This window comes from Nerophis ophidion, linkage group LG21 (assembly GCF_033978795.1).
Source record: "Nerophis ophidion isolate RoL-2023_Sa linkage group LG21, RoL_Noph_v1.0, whole genome shotgun sequence".
Classification (NCBI taxonomy): domain Eukaryota; kingdom Metazoa; phylum Chordata; class Actinopteri; order Syngnathiformes; family Syngnathidae; genus Nerophis; species Nerophis ophidion.
In genome coordinates this window covers 44,949,025-44,959,986 of record NC_084631.1, presented here as the reverse complement: position 1 = coordinate 44,959,986, position 10,962 = coordinate 44,949,025, and the positions used below count along the sequence as shown (strand labels likewise).

At 37.5% G+C, this 10,962-nt stretch overlaps 1 protein-coding gene across 2 annotated transcripts in view; it reads right to left on the bottom strand.

The window, feature by feature from the left end:
- The window catches only part of naxe (NAD(P)HX epimerase), a 20,557-nt gene extending 11,032 nt beyond the window's left edge, over positions 1–9,525 (bottom strand). Inside the window, exons 1-3 of one of the 2 annotated variants that reach the window (XM_061882755.1) lie at positions 9,370–9,525; positions 580–762; positions 401–509 (exon numbers count right to left, since the gene is read on the bottom strand). In XM_061882755.1, the coding sequence (XP_061738739.1) occupies positions 401–509; positions 580–752 (282 nt within the window). In that variant the 5' untranslated portion in view covers positions 753–762; positions 9,370–9,525. Of the gene's footprint in view, positions 1–400; positions 510–579; positions 808–9,369 lie in introns of both variants that reach the window. The other variant, XM_061882756.1, reaches the window with a different exon arrangement.
- Positions 9,526–10,962: the final 1,437 nt, after the last annotated feature.

The window sequence follows — 10,962 nt, the reverse complement described above, 5'->3', positions numbered from 1 at the left end:
ATTCAATAGCTTGGACCTTAAATCCTACTGAATAGCTCTTAATCTTCTTCCCTTTATGCGATTTCAAATGATTGAAATCAGCCTCCTCCATTTTGAAAACGATAACAGGTGAAGTGTCACTCGTGACGTGACGAGTTTGACCCGGCGGAAATTCTAGGCATATGCTAATTATTTTGCGAAACGAGTTAGACCCGGCAGTAATTTTAGGCAGGCGTATACTATATACCCGGCGGCAATTCAAGGAAATACGGTATGTTTAATGTACGCTAAGATTTTTGTTAAAATAAAGCCAATAATGCCATTTTTTGTGGTCCCCTTTATTAATAAAAGTATGGAAATACATTTGGTACTGGTACCAAAACAGTGGTATGTTGACAACACTACCTGGTAGCCATCTCACCTTTGTGATGGCTGTGGCACAACTGAGGCCAGCGAGCTCCATCAGCTGGTCCACACTGAAGCCATACTCACTGAAGAGCTCCTCATCAATGTGCTGCGCCTCCTCCTGTCTGCACCACATCCACAAGTCAGTCCACAAACCCAACAATCTTACTATGAAGGCTTTTCTGCGAAACGCACCCCAGGTATTTGATGGTGTGGGCCATGGTGGACGCGGGTCTGCTTGTGTAACAGTCTGTGGGCCGGTGGTTAGCGGCTGCAGATGGAGCGCAGTTCCCTATTTGCGCCAAGACTGCCGTGGCCCGGGAGCTCACGAGGAAGCCGATGCCCAACAGTGCCCGCGCACACAGCATTCAGAAGGTCCTGGGACAGAAAATGATGTTCAACTCGCTGCTTTGTTTCATCAGTCTGGAAAATGACAAATCTTAGATAAACCTTCTCATTCAATGCGTTTTCTTTATTTTCATGACTATTTACATTGAAGATTGTCACATCAAATCTATGATGTGACAACATATTTATCAAAAAAAAAAAGGTGAAATAACTGAAAACATGTTTTATATTGTAGTGTCTTCAAAATAGCCACCCTTTGCTCTGATTATTCTACCTCTATGACCCGCCATCGCGTGACTGGCTTCCTCGTTATCTCTCAAAATGGCTCAAGAGTCTCCGTGAGATTGACACTACTTTGATTATATCTATTTCCTCTTTAAAAATGGAAGTCTTTCTGTGTCATAAATCAGATATACAAGATAACTACTGGTACTTAAAGTGCTGAGTGCACAATAACTAGACAAATACTTCTACTGGCTCCCTTTTAAATCATTTGCCCTCAAAGCCTTAAACTTTTTTAAATATGTTATTATATTTTCTATTTTATTTATTGCTATTATCACCGGATCTCTCAACAGTGTTTTTATTAATGTATCATTTATATTTTATTTTTACATAAATGTTTTAATATGTTTCCAAATACAGTGCAGGCCAAAAAGTTTGGACACACCTTCTCATTCAATGCCTTTTCTTTATTTTCCTGACTATTTACATTGTAGATTGGGGGTAGGGAACCTATGGCTCTAGAGCCAGATGTGGCTCCTTTGATGACTGCATCTGGGCTCTCAGATAAATCTTAGCTGACATTGCTTAACACGATAAGTAATGAATAATTCCACTGATTATCACAGTGTCAAAAATAACGTTCAAAATATAAGACATTCTCATGCATTTTCATCCATCCATCCAGTTTCTACTGCACCTGTTCAAGAAGTCATTATTGGTAATGGTAAGAAGTATTTTTTTACATTTTTGGTTAGCTTCAGAATAACAATGTTATTAAAAAGAATAAGAGACTTATTATACTCTAAAAATGTTGGTCTGTCTTAAAAATGCACGCATATAGTTGTATTCAGTGTTAAAAAATAAATAAATGATATGGCTCTCACGGAAATACTTTTAAAAATATTTGGCTTGTATGGCTCTCTCAGCCAAAAAGGTTCCCGACCCCTGTTGTAAATTGTCACTGAAGGCATCAAAACTATGAATGAAGACATCTCAACAAAAATAAGTGAAATAACTGAAAACATGTTTTATATTTCAGTTTCTTCATAATAGCCACCCTTTGCTCGGATTACTGCTTTGCACTCTTGGACTTTTTTCGAAAAACAGACACCGCAAAAAAGTAACACTTTTTCCCCCAGTAAAATCTACAGTTGTTGATTTGATAGTGTATTACTGTAAACACAAACAGTACCAAAGTAGTTGTTTTACTTTAAAGTCTGTCATTTTTACAGTGCACAATTTGATAACTTGCTTTGAAATCATAAGTCAAGCTGATATTCAAGTATTTATTTTTATTTAAAAAATGATAAAATTGTGTTGCATTATTAGAAAATATTACATTTTAAAAGCTATGTATATAAAGATAAGCATGCGGTTTATGTATTTTTGAATGTTCAAAATGAAAATAACAAATATTTGGTAATTAAGTATTATTTATTAAAAGCACATTTTTACCATTTTGCAGATCATATAAAATGATGTGGCCCCTGGACCTTGAGTTTGACACCTGTGGGTGGTAGATTGTCACTGAAGGCATCACAACTATGAATGAACACATCTCAACAAAAATAAGTGAAATAACTGAAAACATGTTTTATGATTTCTTCAAAATAGCCACCCTTTGCTCGGATTACTGCTTTGCACTCTTGGACTTCTTTCGAAAAACAGACACCGCAAAAAAGTAACACTTTTTTCCCCAGTAAAATCTACAGTTGTTGATTTGATAGTGTATTACTGTAAACACAAACAGTACCAAAGTAGTTGTTTTACTTTAAAGTCTGTCACTTTTACAGTGCACAATTTGATAACTTGCTTTGAAATCACAAGTCAAGCTGATATTCAAGTACTTATTTTTATTTTAAAAATGATAAAATTGTGTTGCATTATTAGAAAATATTACATTTTAAAAGCTATGTATATAAAGATAAGCATGCGGTTTATGTATTTTTTGAATGTTCAAAATGAAAATAACAAATATTTGGTAATTAAGTATTATTTATTAAAAGCACATTTTTACCATTTCGCGGGTCATATAAAATGATGTGGCCCCTGGACCTTGAGTTTGACACCTGTGGGTGGTAGATTGTCACTGAAGGCATCAAAACTATGAATGAAGACATCTCAACAAAAATAAGTGAAATAACTGAAAACATGTTTTATATTTCAGTTTCTTCAAAATAGCCCCCCTTTGCTCGGATTACTGCTTTGCACTCTTGGCCTTCTTTCGAAAAACAGACACCGCAAAAAAAGTAACACTTTTCCCCCCAGTAAAATCTACAGTTGTTGATTTGATAGTGTATTACTGTAAACACAAACAGTACCAAAGTAGTTGTTGTTGTTTTTTTACCTTAAAGTCTGTCACTTTTACAGTGCACAATTTGATAACTTGCTTTGAAATCACAAGTCAAGCTGATATTCAAGTACTTATTTTTATTTTAAAAATGATAAAATTGTGTTGCATTATTAGAAAATATTACATTTTAAAAGCTATGTATATAAAGATAAGCATGCGGTTTATGTATTTTTTGAATGTTCAAATTGAAAAGAACAAATATTTGGTAATTAAATATTATTTATTAAAAGCACATTGTTACCATTTCGCGGGTCATATAAAATGATGTGGCCCCTGGACCTTGAGTTTGACACCTGTGGGTGGTAGATTGTCACTGAAGGCATCAAAACTATGAATGAACACATGTGGAGTTATGTACTTAACAAAAAAATAAGTGAAATAACCGAAAACATGTTTTATATTGTAGTTTCTTCAAAATAGCCACCCTTTGCTCTGATTACTACCTTGCACACTCTTGGCATTCTCTTGAGCTTCAAGAGGTAGTCACCTAAAAGGGGTTTTACTTCACAGGTGGGGGGGGGGGGCAGAGTTTGGTGCTAGCGGGGTGTATAATATAGCCAAGAGTCATGGATGCATGGCATTTTGGGTAATTCTTATGTTGCGTTTATAATGTGTTACAGAGCCGATGTTCTCCCAAAATGTGTTTGTTATTCTTGTTTGGTGTGGGTTCACAGAGTGTGGGGCATATTAGTAAGAGTGTTAAAGTTGTTTTGGATCACAAGCATCAGTATGATCTGTATGGCTGTGGAACAAGACCCCTGGTTTACACATGGTCAAAGCAAAATAAAACTCCTCCGCCATTTTGGAAATGACGACAGGGGAAGTGTCACTCGTGACGTCATGAATTTGACCCGGCGGTAAAAGTAAGCATGCGCTAATAAATTTGGGGAGCAAGTCTGACCCGGCAGTAGTTCAAGGCAGGTACATATTACATGTCCGGCGGCTATTCAAGGAAATACGGTATTTGTTTTTTTATTGTTTAATTTGCATTGCCTCACATATATTTTTATATGACGCTGGAAAAAACTCCGGGAGCCGTCCCGTTTTTCGCTCGCTATCCCGGTACTTTCCCGGCTATTATCCACCCACTGGAGGAAAGGCGTAACGACACACATTGTGGAAATAACATCATTCTCCATGCATCAGCTAAATACAAATATACTACACAACCCCAAACATGTCTTTTTCAAAGCCTGCAGTGAAGAGAAAAGATTAGTGATGAGCAAAGACAATTCCAGGAAAAGTGGGAGATGCAATATTTCTTAGTTGAGCACAGAATCGCCCCGACATGTCTTATTTGCACAGAGAAAGTTGCAGCGCACGAGGGATACAATTTGAAACAACATTATATGCTGAGGAGTATGCAACTTTTTTTTTTTTAAAGAAATCTTTTCTTGCGGCCCAGCCTCACACAGACTCTGCATCCAGTGGCCCCCAGGTAAATTGAGTGTGAGACCCCTGGTCTAAAATCTCTGTGGTCTCAGGGCAAATCACTCTAGGGCGAAAGCCCTGGCAAAAATGACTAATGATCAATTGCTAATGATGGATTCTGATGCGAGGAGTAGTAGAGGTAAAGGTAGTCACCTGAAATGGTTTTCACTTCACAGGTGTGCTTGAAGCTCATGAAGAGAATGCCAAGAGTGTGCAAAGCAGTAATCAGAGCATAGGGCGGCTATTTTGAAGAATCTAGATTATAAAACATGCTATCACTTATTTCACCTTTTTTCATTGAGTACATAACTCTACATGTGTTCATTCGTAGATTTGATGTGACTATCTACAACAGGGGTCACCAAGCTTTTTTAAACCAAGAGCTACTTCTTGGGTACTGATTAATGCGAAGGGCTACCAGTTTGATACACACTTAAATAAATTGCCAGAAATAGCCAATTTGCTCAATTTACCTTTAATAAATAAATCTATATATCTCTGGAATACCCTCCCGGTAACAGTTCGCGATGCCACCTCAGTAGAAGCATTTAAGTCTCACCTTAAAACTCATTTGTATACTCTAGCCTTTAAATAGACTCCCTTTTTAGACCAGTTGATCTGCCGTTTCTTTTCTTTTTCTTCTATGTCCCACTCTCCCGTGGGGAGGGGGTCCGGTCCGATCCGGTGGCCATTTACTGCTCGCCTGTGTATCGGCTGGGGACATCTCTGCGCTGCTGGTCCGCCTACGCTTGGGATGGTTTCCTGCTGGCTCCGCTGTGAACGGGACTCTCGCTGCTGTGTCTTGGATCCTCTTTGGACTGGACTCTCGCGACTGTGTTGGATCCATTGTGGATTGAACTTTCACAGTATCATGTTAGACCCGCTCGACATCCATTGCTTTCCTCCTCTCTAAGGTTCTCATAGTCATCATTGTCACTGACGTCCCACTGGGTCATTATTGTCACCAATGTCCCACTGGGTGTGAGTTTTCCTTGCCCTTATGTGGGCCTACCGAGGATGTCGTGGTGGTTTGTGCAGCCCTTTGAGACACTAGTGATTTAGGGCTCTATAAGTAAACATTGATTGATTGATTGATATTTCTGTCTGTCATTCCGTCGTACATTTTTTTTCCTTTAACGGAAGGTTTTTTGTAGAGAATAAATGATGAAAAAAACACTTAATTGAACGGTTTACAAGAGGAGAAAACTGGAAAAAAATGAAAATAAAATTTTGAAACATAGTTTATTTTTTCAAATTCAACCAAAAAAAAGAAGAGAAGAACTAGCTAATTCGAATCTTATTGAAGAAATTAAATAAACAATTTATGGAACATTAGTAATTTTTCTTGATTAAGATTAATTTTAGGATTTTGACGACATGTTTTAAGTAGGTTAAAATCCAATCTGCACTTTGTTAGAATATATAACAAATTGGACCAAGCTATATTTCTAACAAAGACAAATCATTATTTCTTCTAGATTTTCCAGAACAAACATTTTAAAAGAAATTCCAAAGACTTTGAAATAAGATTTAAATTTGATTCTACAGATTTCTGGATTTGCCAGAATATTTTTTTTGAATTTTAATCATAAGTTTGAAGAAATATTTCACAAAAATTCTTTCTCGAAAAAACAGAAGCTAAAATAAAGAATTAAATTAAAACATTATTATTCTTTACAATAAAAAAATATAAATTTACTTAAACATTGATTTAAATTGTCAGGAAAGAAGAGGAATGAATTTAAAAGGTAAAAAGGTATATGTGTTCAAAAATCATTTTTAAGGTTGTATTTTTTCTCTAAATTTGTCATTCTGAAAGTTATAAGAAGCAAAGTAAAAAAATAAATGAATTTATTTAAACAAGTGAAGGCCAAGTCTTTAAAATATTTTCTTGGATTTTCAAATTCTATTTGAGTTTTGTCTCTCAGAATTAAAAATGTCGAGCAAAGCGAGACCAGCTTGCTAGTAAATAAATAAAATTAAAAAAATAGAGGCAGCTCACTGGTAAGTGCTGCTATTTGAGCTATTTTTAGAACAGGCCAGCGGGCGACTCATCTGGTCCTTACGGGCACCGCGTTGGTGACCCCTGGTCTACAATGTAAATAGTAGGGCTGCGAATCTTTGGGTGTCCTACGATTCGATTAAATATCGATTCTTGGGGTCACGATTCGATAGTATATCGATTTTTTCGATTCGATTCTCGATTCAAAAACGATATTTTTCCCTATTTAAAAGGATTGTGTATTCATTCAATACATAGATTTCAGCAGGATCTACCCCAGTCTGCTGACATGCTGATTTTTGTAAAAAGCTTTTATAATTGTAAAGGACAATGTTTTATCAACTGATTGCAATAATGTAAATTTGTTTGAACTATTAAAGGAAGCAAAAATATGACTTATTTTATCTTTGTGCAAACATTGGACACAGTGTGTTGTCCAGCTTATGAGATGCCATGCAAGTGTAAGCCACTGTGACACTATTGTTCTTTTTTATTATTTTTATAAATGTCTAATGATAATGTCAATGAGGGATTTTTAATCACTGCTATGCTGAAATGATAACTAATATTGATACCGTTGTTGATAATATTCACTACTTTTGGTTTGTTGTGTGTGGTGTTTGTGTCTCCTCTCAATTGTTCTGTTTATTGCCGTTCTGAGTGTTGCTGGCTCAGTTTTGCTTTTGGAATTGGATTGCATTGTTATGGTATTGCTGTGTAGTGGTTTGTTGGATTGATTTAAAAAAATGTAAAAATAAAAATTCGATTTTTAAGAAAAAAACGAAAACCGATTCTGAATTGCACAACGTATTCGCTTTCATGACTAGTAAATAGTCATGAAAATAAAGAAAACATATTGAAATGAGAAAGTACGTCCAAACCTTTGGCCTGTATTATATATTTTAATCAATTACATATTATTCAAGTGCAGTGTTGTCCTAAATATCCATATAATCATACAAGAGACTATAAAAATGGGAGCCATGACCTCCCTGCTTGGCACTCAGCATCAAGGCTTGGAATTGGGGCTTATATCAACAAAAATGTTGTCATAAACGAGCATCATTGTGTCAATACTTTAAATGAAACCATTACACACACAAAAAAGTTTAAGTGACACATTTAAAGGCCTACTGAAATGAGATGTTCTTATTTAAACGGGGATAGCAGGTCCATTCTATGTGTCATACTTGATCATTTGGCCATATTGCCATATTTTTACTGAGAGGATTTAGTAGAGAACATCCACGATAAAGTTCGATAACTCTTGTTCGCTAATAAAAAAGCCTTGCCTGTACCGGAAGTAGCAGACGATGTGCGCGTGACATCACGGGTTGTGGAGCTCCTCACATCTGAACATTGTTTGCAATCATGGCCACCAGCTGCAAGAGCGATTCGGACCGAGAAAGCAACAATTTCACAATTAATTTGAGTGAGAATGAAAGATTCGTGGATGAGGAAAGTGACAGTGAAGGACTAGAATTTTTTTTTTTTTAAAAAGACGAGGGCAGTGGGAGCGATTCGGATGTTATTAGACACATTTACTAGGATAATTCTGGAAAATCCCTTATCTTCTTATTGTGTTGCTAGTGTTTTAGTGAGATGATATGGTCGTACCTGAAAGCCGGAAGGGTACGGTGACCGCCAGTGTCTCTGAGGGAAGCCACGTTTCCCGACAAGGCGAAGCGAAGGCAGCCGATTTTTCCCCCCCCCTCCTCCACGGTGGAAGCATTCCACATTCGGGGGCGGTCGGTCGGAGGAGGCAAGAGAGTCCGCAGCTGCCTCTTTGACAGGTGCACGAGAAACGACGAAAGCTCTCAGCTCATGTCTACGGTAAGACCCAACTTATTACCACCATTTTCTCACCGAAACCTGCTGGTTGACATGTGGTCGGGAACCACTTGACCGCTCTGTTCCATAGTAAAGCTTCACCGTCATGTTTCGAGAATGTAAACAAGGAAACACCAGCTGTGTTTGTGTTGCTAAAGGCGGCCGCAATACACCGCTTCCCACCTACATCTTTCTTCGTTGACGTCTCCATTATTAATTGAACACATTGCAAAAGATTCAGCAACACAGAGGTCCAGAATACTGTGGAATTATGCGATTAAAGCAGACCACTTATAGCTGGGATCGGGGCTAGAACAAAATGTCCGCTACAATCCTTGACGTCACGCGCATGCGTAATCATACCGTGACGTTTTAGTATACTTCCGCGCGAAATTTAAAATTGCAATTTAGTAAACTAAAAAGGGCGTATTGGCATGTGTTGCAATGTTAATATTTCATCATTGATGTATAAACTATCAGACTGCGTGGTCAGTAGTTTCAGTAGGCCTTTAGGAGGTCGTGTGTGTTAGCAATTAGCTAACAGTTAGTTTTATTCAAACCTGACAACCGGAAACGAGTAAATATTAGTAAAACTCACCAAATGTTGTCATAAAAAGCGTTCAACACATAACATTATTGTGTCAATGCTTTCAAATGAAACCATTACCCACACACAAAAGTTTAAATGACAACTTTAGGAGGGCGTGTGTGTTAGCAACTTGCTAACAGTTAGCATTGTTTTTAAAGCAGGTCGTGCAAAGACAACCGGAAGTGAGTAAAGATGAGTTGGACTCACCGAATGTGAGTAAGAGTTCCCCTTTTTGCATGCAAGTTGTGCGTTAAAGGCCGAGCAGTGACACAACTTACAAAACAACACGCAGGAAAGTGTTGAGGAAGCACAGCCCACGGAAATGACCTAGAACTGAAAACGCACCGCGGCTCCAATTTTCAAAATAAAAGTTCAAAAACCGGAAGCGTTTTTTTCTGTCCGTAAGAAAATTAAAATAACAGTAATCCTTTATTTCCTTGGAGTGGCAGATGGGACGAAATTAAATGAATAAATACATTTTAAATGTGTTGTTAATTAATTAACTTTCCATTAAAATTGTGAAATAGTTATATCAATAATTAGATCGTAAAATAGATCATCAGATAATGAAATAATTATCAATCAATCAATCAATCAATGTTTATTTATATAGACCTAAATCACAAGTGTCTCAAAGGGCTGCACAAGCCACAACGACATCCGCGGATCAGCGCCCACATAAGGGCAAGGAAAAACTCACAACCCAGTGGGACTTCGATGAGAATGACTATGAGAAACCTTGGAGAGAACCGCAAATGTGGGTAACCCCCCCCTCTAGGGGAGACCGGAAGCAATGGACGTCGAGTGGGTCGGACATAACATTGTGAATTAAATCAATTAAATAATAAGTTAAGTGAATTATATTTCTGTAGCGCTTTATTCTACTGACTAAAAGTGCTTTTATATAGTGAAACCCAATATCTAAGTTACATTTAAACCAGTGTGGCTGGCATTGGGAGCAGGTGGGTAGAGTGTCTTGCCCAAGGACACAGCGGCAGTGACTAGGATGGAAGCAGGGATTGAACCTGGAACCCTCAAGTTACTGGCACCGCCCCACTCAATACATTTTAATTAATGACACATTCGGTAACATATATATATATATTCAATTGTAATTATAACTCATGTTAATTTATTATTAATCATTTAAGCAATTAACCACTGGTTAGTGTCCGCCCAGAAACTGGGAGGTTGTGAGTTCAAACCCCGGCCGAGTCATACCAAAGACTAAAAAAAAAGGGGAGCCATTACCTCCCTGCTTGACATTCAGCATCAAGGATTGGAATCGGGGGTTGAATCACCAAATGATCCCGAGCGCGGCCATTGCTGCTACTCACTGCTCCCCTCACTTGCCAGGCGGTGAACATGGGGATGGCTCCAATGCAGAGGATCACTTCACCACATCCAGTGTGTGTGTGACAATCATTGAGGCTTTAACTTTTAACTTTAATTATCTAAATATTTCTTTTCCATATTTTTCCCTTACAATGAATACAGTACAGTTTATTGTTACAAACAATAAACTGTACATTAATAAAGTATATTTAATAGACAAAAACTTCCTTGAAAAGCTTCTTAAAAGTGGCATAAAATTAAACATGTAAACAAAATGATCAAAGTCAAAATATCAAATAATATTCATTCATTTTGGTACATTCACTCCCTTTTTTGGGGTCACGGGGGCGCTGGCACCTATCTCAGCTACAATCGGGCGGAAGGCGGCGTACACCCTGGACAAGTCTCCACCTCATCACAGGGCCAACACAGATAAGTCATGCTAAATTTTGTGTTTTGTATTTA